The following is a 17,782-nucleotide window of genomic DNA, read 5'->3' on the forward strand; positions in this document are numbered from 1 at the left end:
TGTCATTCTTGAGAATATCAGAAGATTGATTCTTCTCCATATCACAACCATTTTAAATTGTGGTACATTAAAGTTATTTTTCACCTAAGACATACATGATTCCTCTGATCCAAAGCCTATCCAATGGAAGTACTAAGCTAAGTACTCTAGACGTTTTTTTTTACTTCACATAGCAGACTTTCAAAGAGAGATGGAAACTCAGAATTAGAAGAGATTCTAGGAATATTTTGAGCAATGAGGTAATGCAGCAGATATAGTGCCAGGCTTGGAGTTAGGAAGAGTCATCTCCCTGAGTTCAAACTCAGATACTTTCTAACTCTGTGACCCTAAGTCACTTAAACTTTTTTGCCTCAGTTTACTTATCAGTAAAATGAGCTGGAGAAGTAAACAGCAAACTATCTAAAGTACCTTTGCCAAGAAAATACCAAGTAAAGTCATAAAGAGTCAAATAGAACTAAAAAAAAAAACAACTGAACAACAACAAAAAAGAATTATTTTATACACACACACACACACACACACACATCCTTAAAATTCCTAAGCCTTTGGTTCGCAAAGAGAAAAACAAAGCAATGAAACAACCCATGATGGACTAGACCTTACCTTTTTGGGGGGGATGGAATTAAACAAATGCATGAAGACCACTATTCTAAAATTTAAAAAGTATATGATTTAGGTTTACCTTTCTGCCCAAGGACCTCTTTCACATGTCAGATAAAGCTGGATTGCCTTCCACTGTCTCAAAGTGGCTAAGTGTTGGCTGTGAAGTTGTTTAAGCATGCTGTTATACCGCAGGTTCTCTTGACGTGCTTTTCTCTTAAATGGTTCCACAAAAAAAATCCTGAAGTAAAAAATAATGCCTTTTAAATACAATTTTGAAGGCCATCTTCAATGTTCAGTACCATGAGGTAACCCATCTTATTGCTCTCAAGAAGCTTGCATTCTAATGTAGGAAAGTTTTAGTTTCAAATTAGATGGGAAGGCCCCAACTGTCCTTTGGATAGAGTTGCAAAGCAGATAGTGAAGCCTCTTCTTTCAAGGCATTTCAACTGAGAAATGATACCAATTTCTGAAGTAAAATAATTTGAAGTGTCAAGGATGTGTCTGCCCTATGTCATTATATGGTACCACAAAAGTTGGAATTGCTTAGTATGGCTTGAACCTCCTACTTCTCTTCTCAAAGAAATTAGTTAATATAGGCAGACATAATTCTGCTTCTGTGCATTCTATAAGCCTCTGGCCTCTAAGATCAAAGTAACACTGATTTAGAGTTTAAAGGGACCACGGGAGCCACTTACTCTTCTCCTATTTTATTGATGTAAAAACTAAGGCTCAGTTTTATTGAACATTACTTACTGTATGCATGATGAAGATCAAGCAAGTTAAGCTACTGGCTATTTCTCAAATGTGTTTCTTTTGTATACTCTTGATATTCAACATGAATACTTTCAGTATTTAAAAATATCTAAGAATGATTACCTGAAATTTGAGTTTGCTCTCTCCTCCTTCTCTATCTCGTTTATGCATGTTGACCATTAAGGCTTCATAACAGTCTTTCCAATAAAGAGCCATAGACTCACAGCCATCACCAAATGTCTGAACTTCATACTGCTTCATATAAGGCATGATCTTGAGCAAAAGAGAACGACCCCAAGATTGAAAAAACACTTCTAACATAGCAGTAATTTAATTTTTAAAATTTCCATGAAAAACTTAAAACTTACATATTTCTCAATGTAAATTTTCCACTCATTTGAATTGCAGTACTCTTGAAAATCCTCAAAAAATGAGGGACTGCCATTGGTAGTAGGTAATGAGGGAAGGTGCAAATTCATAAAAAGCAGCTCATAAATTTTAGATACCAGGGTACGAAAAAGGGGAATCAGAAATGAGTAGGTTTCTGTTTGTTCCTTTATAGACTGGCTTAGAATAGGTTCCAACTTTCCTAACAGGTAACATGCTTCAGCTTGGTTTTCAATCACTTTGGTCTGAAGAAGTGTATTCAGCTTAGCTGATGCCATGGCACAAACCTAACAGAGAACATTAAAAACAAAACAAAACAAACAAACAAAAAAAAAACCATAAGGCTATGACTTAAACTTCCTAAAAAGAAAAACTCAACCAGTAAATACCTAAAGCTTCTCAATTGACCATATCTAAGATGGCAAAAAAGCAGTAGGATTTTACCTCTCTTTCTGTGAACACTTTGATAATAAATTTTGTTGTATTTTTTTTTTTTTATAATCATAGTAAGAAGGTTGACAAGCCTTTAGGAAGGGTAATAACAACAAAAGGATAAAAGCAATGAATCAAACAATTGTGGAGAGATAATCAAGACTGGATCAACTCACAGTTGCTCCAAATCTGATAGTAAACCAAAGTAACTTCAAGGTATTTCTGTCTAAAATATCCCAAAATGTGCTTTGTGAAAAAGAAAAATCTAAGCTAGAGATCATGCTTTAACACTGTCTGTGCTCTTCTACCAAAGAAACCTCAACTCTAAGCCAAATAAGAATTTAGGCTTCATAAGCTTTTAGCCTGGGATTTTTCAGATTCTGTAAGATTAATCAGCAAATTTCCAAGGACATATATAAGTCAGAACAGTACTATCAATAAGCCATAGAATTCAATTTAAACTGGATGGGTTTAAATACATGGCAAATAAGTTAGTTATGTTAGCTGCACTGTGTTAGAGTTATCAACATTTTGAAATTTCTTAGCCAGTCCCACATTATATATGTATTATGAACTTAATTTGTAGAACTTTACATTTTATATAGAAGCAAAATAAAATAACCTTTTCCAGAACATTGTTAGAATAGTTTAAAATAACTTGAAACAATCAAATAACTTCTTTCAATTAACTTTTTAATTAAGCTTTTATTTTCTATCTCACTGAGCTACCATTCAAAATAAAGAAATAAAAGAAAGCAAAATCCTAGCAACAAACATGCATAATAATCAAGTAAAGTAAATCCTCACATTGATCTAAAAGTGTGTCACATTTTACATATGAAGGCTATCATATCTCACTAGAATCCTATTGATAAATTATCCTACTTCAGTTGGATTCTACTCTGTTTAAAAAAAAAAAAAAAAAAAAAAAAAAAAAAAGGCAATGTAAATTTTAGTCTTTTTGTACCAATTAGATAAAAACCCAGAAATTTTAGAGTTAAAATGAGAGGTTTTTATAATCATTATTCTTTGATACTTTATAAAGGCATTTAAGCTTAAAAAAAAAAAAAAAAAAAAGATTCTCAAGAGCCAGATAACTGAAAATTGTGTACCGAATGGAAAAAAAGTTAATTAAAAAATTCCTTTCCTTTAAGACATAATGCCCAACTATAAAGAGATGAACAAGATTATATATTCTATAAAAGCTATAGAGCATCTTCCAACTAGATTATGTATTAATCATTTGGAAGTAAATCTTACTGGTTGCAATAAACTCTTAAAACCAAGGAATCAGTCCTAAGAGCTAAATTCTTAAACTTACCTTTGAATTTTCTAAGCTTTAATGTTTTAAGAATTACAAACCTGCAAATTATCTATCCCAATGAATCCCAGAAGCAAGTGGATTTGAATTTGAGAAAGTTTCACCCATTCTGGGCTATCAGAGTACCAGATGGATAGGCTGTCAAAGAGAGGCATCATGTCTTCTAAAAGCTAATGCAAAAAATAAATTGAGAAATAAAGATATTTTTATTTTCCTGAAAATAGTTTTTTCCCCAAACTAATACTTAGTACAAATATCAGAACCAAGTCAAAAGTTAACAGTCAAAGGAAAAGGACCCATATGTACAAAAAATATTTACAGCAGCTCTTTTTGTGGTAACAAAGGAATTGAAAACTGAGGTGGTACTCACTAGTAGGGGAATAGGTGAACAAATTGTGGTATATAACTGTGATGGAGTACTATTGTGCCATAGGAAATGATGAGGAGTTAGATTCAGAATAAACTGGGAAGACTTATATGAACTGATACAAAGTGAAGTGAGCAGAAACAAGAAAACATCACATACAGTAATAGCAATCTTGTAACAATTATCAATTATGAAAAACATAATTACTATGATCAATATAATGATCTCAGACAATGTCAAAAGACATGATGAAAAATGCAATCCATTTCTAGAGAGAGAAACAATTAATTCTGAGTGCAGATTGAAGCTTTTTTTTTTTTTTTTTTTTTTGTATTTTGTTGTGTTTTGTTGTTTTACCAACATGGGCAATTGAGAAATATTTTGTATGACTTCACATTTATATTGGGTATCATACTTCTTGCTTTCTCAATGGCTGGGGGAGAGACTAAAAAGATTAAGAAAATTTACAACTCAATTTTAAAAATTAATGTTAACATTTTTTCAAAATTAAGTTAATGCATAATAACAACAACAACAAAATTTACAATCAATGGAAAAAATCCAATTGGTAAAATAATCAAAATTAATAGATATAGATATAAAATCACTTTCCCTGATGTCTCTCTCATCTTCACACACACACACACACACACACACACACACACGAAAGATTGACCAAAGTACCTAAGTAATAATTTCAAGAGATATTACTATACCTTTTCAGTCCACAGATTTGAGTTAACTAGTCCCTCTGTTTGCAGAAAATCCTGTATGATGAGCAGAAGTCGGAAGGCATTTTCTGCAGTTGTTGGACTAGTTTTTGCCTCTCTATTTTCTGCAACCGCCCACTCTAACATCTTCTGTAGCAAACTAAGGAGAAAACAAAATCCTCTTAAAAACCATAACAAATAATAGTTGAAACCACTAACAACTTAAGCAAAGTTGCAGCATATAAAATAAACCCACAAAGATCATCAGCATTTCCATATAATACTAATAAAACGCAACAGGAAGATAGAAAGAATTTAAAATAACTGCAGATATAACCCAATGAATAGACTAGCAGACCTGCAGTCAAAAAAATGTTCTTTCTAAGTTCAAATCTGTCCACTGAAGAAGAGATGTTTGACTTTTACAATGCATGATCAACCCTTTCACTGATGGGTTCAAGTGAAAGCACTAAAAAGACATTGGTAAGAACAAGAAAGCTGTTAACTATCTGTGGACTGCTTTTGAATGTGCAAAGCACACCCTTCTCTTCCAGTTCCCAGAGTAGTTCTAAGATGGACTCCTGTGTACCAATTTTTGTATCTCTAACACCTGTGCCCATTTTGAAAAGCTGGATGCTGAGCTCTTTTTCATGACATAATGTAGAAAAGGCCCTAAGAGATGCCAAGCTAAATAAATAATAGATTTATGAGATTGTCATGGTGATGAGTTCTATTCAGATCCCCAAATTCTGCAGAACTACTTCAATGGCAAGAAGCTCAACAAGAATACCAATCCTGATGAGGCTTTTGCCTATGATGCACCTTATCAGGCTGCCGTCTTGTCTGGCAATACATCTGAGAACATGCAGGACTTGCTACTGTTAAACATCAGTTTTCTTTCCTCTTTTTTTTTTTATTAAAGCTTTTTATTTTCAAAAAATATGCATAGATAATTTTAAACACTCACCCTTGCAAAATTTTGAGTCACAATTTGTTTTTACTTCCCTTAGTCAGCAAGTAATCCAATATACATGAAACATGTGCAATTCTTCTATACATATTTACACAATTATCATGCTGCACAAGAAAAATTAGATCAAAAAGAAAAAACAGGAGAAAAAGGAAAAAAAAGCAAACAACAACAACAACAACAAAAATGATGAAAATATTACATTATGATCCACCATTCAGCCCCCACAGTCCTCTCTTTGGATGTGGATGGCTCTCTCTATCACAAGACTATTGGAATTGACCTGAATTTCCTCGATGCTGAAAAAAGCCAAGTCCATCAGTATTGATCATCACATGATCTTGTTGGTTCTACTCACTTCACTTAGCATCAGTTCATGTAAGTCTCTCTAGGCCTCACTAAAATAATCCTGCTGATTGTTTCTTTTAAAATAATAATACTGCATAACATTCAACTACCTTAACTCATTCAGTCATTCCCCAACTGATAAGCAGCCACTCTGTTTCCAATTCCTCGCCAACTACAAATACCCAGTTAGAGACACTGCTGGATCAAAGGGTATGCACAGATCCATAGAATGGTTGAATCCATTCACAGTTCCACCAACAATGTATCAGTGTCCTAGTTTTCCCACATCCCCTCCAACATTCATCATTATCTTTTCCTGTCATCTTAGCCAATCTGAGAGTTGTCTTAATGTGCATTCTCTACTCAATAACACCACTTCTCTTTGCTTTGGAACTGAAACTGCTGGTGGAGTTATGGCAGTTCTGAATAATACTAGCATCTACATCAAGCAATCACAGACTGTTTATTTCAGACTTATGAAGGTGAAAGTTAAAGGATAACAACAAGCTTGGCAAGTTTTAGCTCAGAAAATCCCTTTCATCCCTAGGGCTGTGTTCCTCACATTGAAGTTACATTTGACATTGATGCATATGGCATCCTCAATGTTTCTGTGGTGGGTAAGAACATTACAAAGGTCATCTGAGCACAAGGTCTGGGAGCTGAGAAATACAAGGCTGAAGATTAGAAACAGAAAAATAAGGGGAATCTTATGGTTTCAACATGAAGATGAAAGACTCCAAGACAAAATTGATGGTGAAGACAAACAGAAGATTCTTGACAAAATAAAATAATCAACTAGCTAGATAAGAACCAACTGCTGAGAAGGAAGAATCTTGAGTATCAACAGAAAGAACTGGAGAATATTTACAACTTTCTAAGCTAAGCTATACCTGAGTGTTAGTTGGTGGCAGCCCCATCTGGAGTTGCTTCTTGTGGACCCACCAAAGGGTGACTACATGCACCAGAAGAGCCTTTCATACAACTTTTCAAAAAGACTCAAATCTGTAGCCAAGGTAGTAGCAGTTTAAAAATAATATTTAAACTATTATGTAAATATGGATAGCCTGAATGTTTGAATGTCTAAGGGGAGAAAGAAGTGAAAAACATTAAACTTTATTAATAATGTAAATATAAACAGTAATGTAAACAGTAAAGTGTTCTCAAGAATAAAATTTAAAATTGACACTGATAAAAAAAAAAAGAAATGTTATGTGTGATAAAACATGTAAAGCATGTAAAGATCTATATGAACTGAAGCAGAGTGAAACAAAGCCAAGAAAACAATATGAACAGTAACTACAACAATGTAAATGGAAAAAAAAAAATTACTACACATACACGCAAAAAAAAAAAAAAAAATCAAAATTAAATGCAACTAAATTACATATAGATCAAATGGGACTAAATGAAGCGATATGAGAAGTTACCTTTAAAGTACCCTTTTTTTTGTGGAGATGGAAAGTCTATGGATGTTACACATTTCATGTTACAAAGGTAAAACTGATATGGAGGATCCTCAATATTTGCAGGAAAGTTTGGAAGGGGAGAGGATTTCAGGAGAATGATAACAAAAAAATTAAGTTGATTTGGCATCACTTTTTATTGCTCTTATTTACACTTACTTTTGTTCTATAACTGCTTTAGTCGTGAATTTATTTCAGAACTCAGTTAACTGTAAAAATCCAAGTTTAGAAACATACTTCTCTTGCTAATCACTGTTCTGATTTTGCTTCAAGGAATTTAGCTATCAATAGGAAATGTGGCTCAACACAAGGATGTTAAAAGCTTTACCCCCTCAACTTATCTTTCAAGAACATCTGATTTGCTATCCAAAGAAGTCTGGGCTATTATTTTTGGCTTTGCAGGTAAATTCAAACAATGGCTTTTCTTATTTATAGGAGGGAAAGCTAACAGCCCCTCAATTCCCTACATTTTGTTAATCATATTGCTCTCCTTATCTTCAGCAATGGATCATGTTGCCCTCAATCTCCTGATGTCATCTACCTTGTGCAGTTCTTTGTTCTATGCTTATGAAAATGAGTTGCATCTTCAAAGGCAGTCATTGATCCTTTTACAGTAGCATGTCCCTATTAATAAAGTGATATCTTGTACAGATAAATGTGCCTCAGTTTATCATTCGTTATCTGATCCTGATAATGATGAGTTCTATTTTGGATAGCTGAATTTAAAACAATCATTTTAAGAAGTCAATAGGTGGACAAAGATACAAAATTGGAGGTTAGCAGAGATTATAGGACTGGATAAGTAGATCTAAAAAAATAATTGTATTCAATTAGAATGAATAAAAATGACAACTGAATCCATGGTTTCTGATAAGATCACTAAGTGAAATAGTATAGAGGGAAAAGAAAGGCCAAGGACAGAACTCTGTGGGAACCCAATTAGTGAGAGTGACCTGGATAAAGATCCGGAAAAGGAGACCAATAAGGAACAGTCAGATAGGTAGAAGGAATATCCTAAAAAGTTAGAGAAGTGAGAATATCAAAAAGAGGTTGACTAATATTATCAAAAATTATAAATAGTTCCAGAATGATGAGGTTTGAGAAAAGGTCATTAAATCTGGCAATGAGAACCACTGGTAACTGGAGATAGCACTTTTGATTGAACATAAGGCCAGAAGTTACAATGTATCCTAAAGAAGAGATCAAATGAGTATGTTCATAAAGTGCTTCATAAATGTCAACCATTGAGTTCATAATCTAACAATCTTCTATACAATAATTTCAAACTATCCCTCCTCTGGAAAAGATCCTGCTCTGAGTCCTCCAGAATGACAGAAGGAAGAGTAAAATGACCAACTCTCTCCAAGGCCAGCTTCTTAAACTGTGCTTCACAACCCCATATAAGGTCTTATAATTCATTGTCGGGGTCACGAAATTATGATTTTATTATCAATAAATGTTTGGCCTATTTTATCTGCCTATATACCTGGAGTCACAAGAATTTCTCAGGCAAAAAAAGAGTTACAAGAGGAAAGTTGAAGACCTTATCTAGAGGTCTAAATCTCTCTTTTTTTTTCCTTATATAGATAGTAAAAGATAAATTTAAAACTTATAACATTAGATTCAATTGTGAAATAGGGTTTAGTGAGATGGAAATCATTTCTTGATTGCTTACCACAGTTTTATTTCTTCTGGAGGCCTAAGCAGCTCACTGGAGATTCCTGGTTTAGTCAGAGCAGAAAGCACTTGGCCCCTTTCAATCCAAGCAGCATCGTCTGACCTTTCTAGTCCCCTGCACATCACACAACTCAGAATGCTTGTCATTAATTGTAGAAGTTCTTCCTCACATCTCTGGGAGAAAAAAGACAAAGTTAAAAATTGTTTTGGTGTAGAATGGCTAATAAAAACCCATACATGTTTTAACATAAAAACTGTCGTTCTTTGCATTTTTATTTAATAAACTGATCAAGAGTTTGATTATACTTTGAATAAGACACAATGGCAGACAGGTTTAATAAGATATTAAAATTGTCTCTTTTATGAATCAATAAGCATTCAGTGCCTTCTATGTCAGGCATTGTGCTAGTTCTGGGATACAAAGAAAAAATGCTTCTTCCAAGGAACTCACTGTTTGATGGGGTAGACAACATTCAAACAAGTACAAACAAAGAAAATGAAACAGAGATAAACAACAGAGAGAAAACACCAAAAATACAGAGAGTTGGGAAAGTCATGATTTTAGTTGTAACTTGAAGGAATCCAAGAAAGCAAGGAAGGAAAGATTAGAAGGAAGAATCTGAAGCAAGGAAACAGCCAGTCTTATTCTTGGAACTGAAGAAAGACTACTGTCACTGGATCAGAGAATAAATGATGGGATGATAAGGTTTGAAAAGCCTGAAAAGGTAGAGGGAGGAGAGGCATAGGTTATGAAGGATTTAGATTAACTGAGGGCTTTATTTGATTTTATCTTAGTGGTGATAAGAAAAAGGGGGCTATACTCTGGACTTTCTCCACCAAGTACTAGGAACCTGTTCATATTGGAAGTTCACTCTTGCCCTGAAGAGTTATCCTCCAGCATTGTAGTTTCTCCCTCCTAAAATATGCAGGTACTTTCTGTACCTTCTGTATCATAGCCCCATTCTAAAAATGTCCCCTCTGAAGTTACCAGAGATTTCTTAATTGCCAATCAAAGAGACTTTTCTCAATCCTAATCCTTCTTGACCTCTTTATAATACTCTCCTTTGAGTAGTTCTGACATTGCTGCCTCCTGTTTCTGCCTTTTCCTTTCTGGCCACTCCTTCTTGATCTCCTTTGTTATATCCTCACTCACATCCAACCCTGTGTTCTAATGTTCTTTGGGCTTTAGTCTCTTCTCCTTCTATATTTCCTCATCAGCTCCCATGTGGTCACTGATCATCTCTAGGTAAGAGGATTCTCCCATCTACATATTTAGTCCCAGGTCTGTCTACTAAGCTTCAGTCCCGTATCAATTCTTTAATGAACATTTCAAAATGGCTATCTTGTAAGCATCTCAAACTCAACATGTCTAAAAGAGAACTTATTTCCCGCTGCAACTCCCCACATACCCCCAAATATTTTCATTCCCCAATGTCCTATTACATTACAATGTCTTTCTAATCACCCATGGCCTAAACTTCTTCAATTTTCTTAACTGTCAAAATGCATAAAGTTTGGGAATAAGAGAAAAAGTGGAGGTACTTAGTGAAAGATCATGCTCTCAAGGAATATAGGACAAAAAGTAGCAGAGATAGCTAAAAAGAATAGGTTTTTCAGTAGTCAAGCATCATATCTATTACTATGTGGCAGATATTGTGACATTATTAATAAAAGACGTAAACTAATACTTAAATTTCTGGGCTTATGAGAATTAGAACATATATTTGATATATTAACATTTTATGAAATGATAGCTTATATTTATTTATCTATAGCACTTTAAGTTTCACAAAGTACTTTCACATAAATTATCTCATTGATCTTCACAATTTGCCACACTTATTTCAAGGCCAGAATAATTGAGAAAGATATTAAAAAACACAAGTAATGTTCAAAAAATATTTCTGTCCACAAATAAGCACTTGAATGGAAGGTAGTAACCCTTACCTCTTGACTTTCAAATAATGAATGGTCATCAATAAATCCCATGTCGTTTGTAAGGCTGCACTCTTTGTCAAGCTGTACAGAAAATGCTTTAGAAGAACACTCTATAGGAGATGGTGTGCTGGGCAAACTGTCTGGTATTTGACTTCCACTATCACTTAATTCCAATGAGTCAATACCAGTAAGATCCAAACTCAAATGGGAAGAATTATTGAGCCATAGTTCTTGGTTTTCTGCCACTGAGCTATCATCTAGTAGGAGGTGTGTGTTAGAGTCTAGAGACTGTCTTTCTTCCAAGCACCATGGATCAAAAGCTGTAGTAGCTAAGACAAAAGAGTTCACTTTCTCCCCTTCTCCCTTTTCATCACAGTACTTTTTTGGATCTTCAGGGATAATTTTTTTGTCTTCTTCTTTCACAACATCAGCCCTGCTGTGCTTAAATCCATTTCCATTTACAAAATTTAATTTTAGAAAAAGTCTAACCAACGTCTCTTGCCAGCCTACTTGTTGAGAAACCTGTTGAGCTACATCTGGTTGGGCCTGCAGCATTTGTAAAACCTGCAAAAGGATTAATAGGAAACAATGTGATAAATGTTTTATTACCATAATAACATAATAATCCTATATTCAGTTGTGATAATTAAAACAAAAAATAAATTCTACTATTCAAAATGCTAACTCATTTTATAAATTTAATGTGAAATTTTAAATCATAGTATTGTGATGTATAGTTACATATGATAAATAAAATCAACTTATTTTTTGCTATAAAGTTTGCATATACAAATTTACATTTATTGAAAAATTTAAATAATCTTCATCAAGTATTTATCAAGTAAAGAAAGCAAAACTAACTTAGTGTATATACAATCAAAATAATCATATTCATCAACTTATACCCCAAAATTCCTATGTGAATAAGTGAAACCCACTAATCTTACCAGTCATCCAGAACTGAAAAATTGAAATTACTTTTTGACTTTTCCCTATCCTTCATCAACTATATCCAATCTGTTAAGCAAGACCTTCAATTCTTTCTTTGAAATAATGTCTTTCACATATAATCTTTCTTGCAATTCTTGACTACTATCTATTATCTAAATCCTTATTAGTTCTAATTCAACAATTCAACCAGAATTTATTAAGCATTATCCATCTAGAATCTTGGATTCGATAAGAGGATAAGAGAAGAAGAGAATGGCAAATTTAAGAAAATATAAGATGAACAAAAAATTATTTTAAGGGAATGGCTCAGCATAAAATTTAGAATGCAGTACATATTTAATAAATCCCTTTTCAATTAGTCACCTCAGTTGAGATGAAAATTAAGTTAAGAAATATATTTATTATTAAAAAAACTAGAAAAAAAGAGAAACCTATTTATTCCCACAAGTCTAAAATTTAAAGTATATGAACTATGTAAACAAATTTTGGGGAAAATTGTTAACCTATGTGGCAAAAAAACAAGTGCATCTCTTACAAATTCACAATATACTCAATTTATAGCAATTTAAATCCTGGTAATAAACTTCACAAAAGAAAGGTAAATGAATTTTTCCCACAAAATTTTCAATGGGCTGGAAAATGGATAATAAAAGGTAAGATCTAATGCTCTGAAAAGTTCATTTTCTTGAAAGGTTGATCTAAAACAATTAAACTATTCTTTAGAAAACACAAGGCAGTAGAGTTTATATCAGAATGCTAAGAGCCAAAAATATACTAACTATAACTAACCCAACAGAGCCTAAAACCTAGTGATTCCCACAGCATAACAATGCTATATTTTAAAATGCTTTAAAACTTACTAACCTTTCTGCATATTGGCACTCTGACATGGGTATCCGCTTTATGAGACATGTACATTACAGCTAACAGATCTTTGAAATTCACAACAGTATCTGTGGGTGAGAAAAAATTAAATATAAAATTAAATTATAACCATAAAACCTGGAAGGAGATTACTTTTATAAAATAAAAAAATATAGAAATCTTCAGATAAAATGTAGAAATATTCCAAATATACCCTCTTCTGAACTTCTATAGCAGCCATGGTCTACACTAACATAGAATTCTTTATATAATGGTATTCTTTATATAATAATTATTTAACAATAAAGATTAAAAAAATAAAATTGCAGAAGTTCCAAACAGAAGTTCCTTATGCCTGGCATGCCAAGTATCTCTGCCCACTAGAACTCTGTTTCCGGTGCCCTCATCTCTACCTTCACCTTTTACCAATTAGACTTTAACCTTACTTCCAAACTCCATAATAAACCTCTTTTATCAATCTAAAAAAAAAAAAAAAAAAATCTTAAAAGCTATATGAATTTAGGGATAGGATTAGAGAGAATAAATCACCAAAAAAGGAACTTTTAGTTATTATCCCTAAAAATTTAGGCTTCTTCAAGGAAAAGGATAGTACTCTTTATGTTTCCCTTAATGATTTTTAGTTATGAACATTCATTCCTTGGTAGTAATGAAGGCATAACATTACTGAATGAATTAATATGTATATGTAGAGTATATGTAATGTAAAAGGTAGTCCAGAGAGAAGATTAAACATTTCAACAATATCAAATATACTTTTAATCTTACTACTAAGAATTCAACTTCAAGAATTTAATTTTGAAGGGATAGCAAATTCCTAACAGATAACTTGGAGAGCCTTCTTGAAGATTGCTGACACTCAATATTCTTCCTCCTTCAGGCAACCAGATGATGAAGTTTCTTTAAATTTAATGAGACTAGGAAGTCTTTAGAAAGCAGAACATGAAGTCTATCATAAAGTCTACATTTAAAGGCTTATTATTAAGAGAAGTACTTAAATAAAGTTAAATGTAGCTTTATCCATACCTGTATTTAGGACTTGGTTAAAAAGGTTTTTAATAAGAGAAACATTAATTGGTACTTCACTCAGAAGGAGTCCCAGGCCTGAGTAACCAACATCTCTAAGTCTAATACGCTGTTTACTCCGTTCATAGACTTTAGTACATTTTAACATCTGTTCTATGATCTGTAAAAACCAAAAATAATATATTTTTAGTTCTCACTTTAGAACACTTAAGTTTAAAAACCACACAAACATAAAGGAAATGAAGACTAAAAAGATTAGAATTCAAATGAAATATAATCACAAGTTTTGACTTCAGATGACAGATAATGAAATATCTATTCCACTCTCTGTAGACAGACCAGAAGTAAAGAAAGAGAGGTAGAAGGTCATAATGGAAAAGGTACCATTGTATGACACTGGGCAAAATCACTTAACCTCTTTGCAAGTGTAAAATGTGATTGTTTTCTATGGCCAGTCAGGACCTTTTCATTCCTAAATCCTATGAATATGTCACATGCCATTAGAAATAAAGAGTATGTCAAATTGTTTTATTTAACTACATGTATTATTACCAGGTAAGTGACTTCAGTGCTTGTTATTGGAAAATGGTAGCAAAGTAAAAAAATTAAAAAAAAAAACTTTAAGAAAAAGAATTATATTTTAAAACTAAAATCTCACATCTGTGAAAGCATTTTCATTTATCACTTGGGAGGAAAAATTAGCAAGACATGAGTATACAATGCTTTTGAAAAACTTTATTCCGAAAATATACCAAGAGATTAATAGATTAATTTTGTAGTAGTAAAGAAAAAGAAATTAAATGAGTATACATCAATAAGGAAGTAGTTGAACAAATTGTGGTAATGAATGTAATGGAATATGTGACAAACATAAGGCATTTAAAGATACATCAGAAGAACCAAAGGAACTGAAACAAAATGAAATATACAAAAAGACCATAATATGAAAGAAAACTAAGAAGCTAAAGTGTGGTGAAAATTATAACCAATTTTGGTACAAAACAACTGACAATGCAACACATCTGCCTTCGATTGACATATTTGGAGTCTCATGTGGTCACTACACTATAGTTTTTCCTTCTGTGTTTCTTTGCTACATGAAGGGTTCAATTCTGTGGAAAAGTATCAATAAAAACTTCTTTTAAAGTTTTTTAAAAAATCATTTCACATTGAATGAATGCCCATCAATTGGAGAATGGCTGAATAAATTGTGGTATATGAATGTTATAGAATATTATTGTAAGAAATGACCAGCAGGATGATTTCAGAAAGTCTGGAGAGATTTACATGAACTGATGCTGAGTGAAATGAGCAGAACCAGGAGATCATTATATACTTCAAAAACAATACTATATGATGATCAATTCTGATGGACGTGGCTCTCTTCAACAATGTGGTGAATCAAATCAGTTCCATTTGTTCAATAATGAAGAGAACCAGCTACACACAGCGAAAGAACTATGGGAAATGAGTGTGAACCACAACATAGCATTTCTACTCCCTCTGTTTTTGTCCACTTACATTTTTTATTTGCAAGTCCAATTTTTCTTCTGCAGCAAAATAACTGTACAGATATGTATACATATATTGTATTTAACATATACTTTAATATATTTAACATGTATTGGTCTACCTGACCTCTAGGGGAGTGGGGGGGGGGAAGGAGGGGAAAAGTTGAAATAGAAGGTTTTGCAAGGGTCAATGCTGAAAAATTACCCATGCATATATCTTGTAAATAAAAAGCTATAATAAAAAAATATTATTTCACTCCTACAATATAAAATCTGTAAGTAGAGAAAAATTCCATTCCCCCAGTTTTATTCTGAAACATTTTAGTATGCACTTGTTTCTATAGCTGTAGCTAAAATTCTGCCTTTCACATTCCTGTGGAACATGAGTTGAAAGATAATAAAGTTCATGAAAAACTTATTATCAAATAGCGAATACTTATCCCAAAAGCTGGGGCCTTTGGGTTTGTCAAATACTAGATTGTTATAGTTATGACTACTTTGTGCTGTAATCTCTCTATTTCTTAGCCAGTACCAAATGGTTTTGATGACTGCTGCTTTATGCAGACAAGAAGCAATAAAGTAGGAAAACATTTTTACATCCAAAGGATCTTATAAAGGCCTCATTTCTAAAATATATAGAGAACTGACCCGGATTTATAACAGTTCAAGCCATTCTCCAATTGATATATAGTCAAAGGATATGAACAGACAATTTTCAGATGAAATTGAAACATGAAAATGTGTTCCAAATCACTATTAATCAGCAAAATGCAAATTAAGATAACTCTGAGATACTACTACACACTTGTCAGATTGGCTAGGATGACAGGAAAAGATAAAGATGAATGTTGGAGGGGATGTGGAAAAACTGGGACACTGATACATTGTTGGTAGAACTGTGAATGGATCCAACCATTCTGCAAAGTGATTTGAAACCGTGCCCAAAGAATTATCACACTGTGCATACTCTTTGATCCAGTAGTGTTTCTACTGGGCTTATATCCCAAAGAGATCCTAAAGGAGGGAAAGGGACCCACATGTGCAAAAATGTTTGTGGCAGCCCTCTTTGTAGTGGCCAGAAACTGGAAACTGAGTGGATGCCCATCAATTGGAGAATGGCTGAATAAATTATGGTATATGAACGCATGGAATACTATTGTTCTGTGAGACACGACCAGCAGGACGATTTTGGACTTACATGAACTTACATGACTTACATGAACTGATGCAAAGTGAAATGAGCAAGACCAGGAGATTATACAGAGTAACAATAAGACTATACGACAATCAATTCTGATGGATATGGCTCTCTTCAACATTGAGATGATTCAAACAAGTTCCACTTGTTCAGTGATGAAGAGAGCTATCTACACCCAGAGAGAGGACCATGGGAACAGAGTATGGAACACAACATAGCATTCTCACTCTCTCTGTTGTTATTTGCTTGCATTTTGTTTTCTTTCTCAGTTTTTCTTTTTCTTCCTTCTTAATCTGATTTTTCTTGCACAACAAGAGAATTGTATAATATGTATATGATCTAACATGTATTCCAACATATTTAACATGTATTGAACTACCTGCCAGTTAAGGGAGAGGGTTGGGGAAAGGAGAAGAAAATTTGGAACAAAAGGTTATGCAAGAGTCAATGCTGGAAAAATTACCCATGCATATGGCTTTATAAATAAAAAGCTTTAATTAAAAAAAAAAAGAAAAAAAGAAAGATAATAAAGTTTTAAAGTTCCTTCCCTGGTGTCTAAGACTGGAGGAAAAGAAGACCCCAAAGTACCAAAAGCTGTACCAGAAATAAAGCAATTTTCAAAGATCACAATGATGAGCCATTTTATTTATCTATTTACATAATAGCATCAAACTGTTTCAAAGACAAAAACAATTTTTAAGTAGATCAATTATTTGCCAAAAAAAAAAAAAAAAATAGGGCCAGGGAACTTCTAAACTTCCCTAAAGATAGCAGCAATATGTCATAAATTATGTGTTCATCTATTCATCATGAATAAGTTGACTGACTATCCAATCCCTCAAAGGCTATATTTGTATCAATACCTTCTTCTCACCCCCTCCATCCCATTCAGTCTCAGGAATTACCAAATCAATGACATCCCCTTCTGAGCTCCTGTATTCTATTTAATTTTTGTTCATTCCAAAAATGGACATCCTGGTGATGTTAACTCAAAAGTAGCCCAAAGGATGCTTAATACAATCACTCCAATGACATCAAGGAAAGCAATTAAGCAAACTATATAGGAAGTTATTTCCTATTAATTTTATATATTTGATTAACCCTTTTTGGTTTTGTTTTGTTATTAAAAAGGGAGTGGATTCAGCCAAGACTTAAAGCAAATATTGTAGGCATCATGAATAATTACAATTACACCTTCAGTTTTTAACTTCTGGGGCTGCTACATAGACACAACTTAAGTCAAGT

The 17,782-nt window shown here is 33.1% G+C and overlaps 1 protein-coding gene across 1 annotated transcript in view; it reads right to left on the minus strand.

Annotated features, from left to right (window-relative positions):
• NBEAL1 (neurobeachin like 1) overlaps positions 1 to 17,782 on the minus strand; it is a 186,418-nt gene that overhangs the window by 62,626 nt on the left and 106,010 nt on the right. The window contains exons 26-34 of the mRNA XM_074299004.1: positions 13,829 to 13,988; positions 12,785 to 12,873; positions 10,979 to 11,533; positions 9,030 to 9,205; positions 4,580 to 4,733; positions 3,538 to 3,666; positions 1,725 to 2,030; positions 1,476 to 1,629; positions 683 to 836 (exon numbers count right to left, since the gene is read on the minus strand). Coding sequence (XP_074155105.1) covers positions 683 to 836; positions 1,476 to 1,629; positions 1,725 to 2,030; positions 3,538 to 3,666; positions 4,580 to 4,733; positions 9,030 to 9,205; positions 10,979 to 11,533; positions 12,785 to 12,873; positions 13,829 to 13,988 — 1,877 coding nt within the window. The remainder of the gene's footprint in view (positions 1 to 682; positions 837 to 1,475; positions 1,630 to 1,724; positions 2,031 to 3,537; positions 3,667 to 4,579; positions 4,734 to 9,029; positions 9,206 to 10,978; positions 11,534 to 12,784; positions 12,874 to 13,828; positions 13,989 to 17,782) is intronic.

This window comes from Sminthopsis crassicaudata, chromosome 3 (assembly GCF_048593235.1).
Source record: "Sminthopsis crassicaudata isolate SCR6 chromosome 3, ASM4859323v1, whole genome shotgun sequence".
NCBI classification, from domain to species: Eukaryota; Metazoa; Chordata; class Mammalia; order Dasyuromorphia; family Dasyuridae; genus Sminthopsis; species Sminthopsis crassicaudata.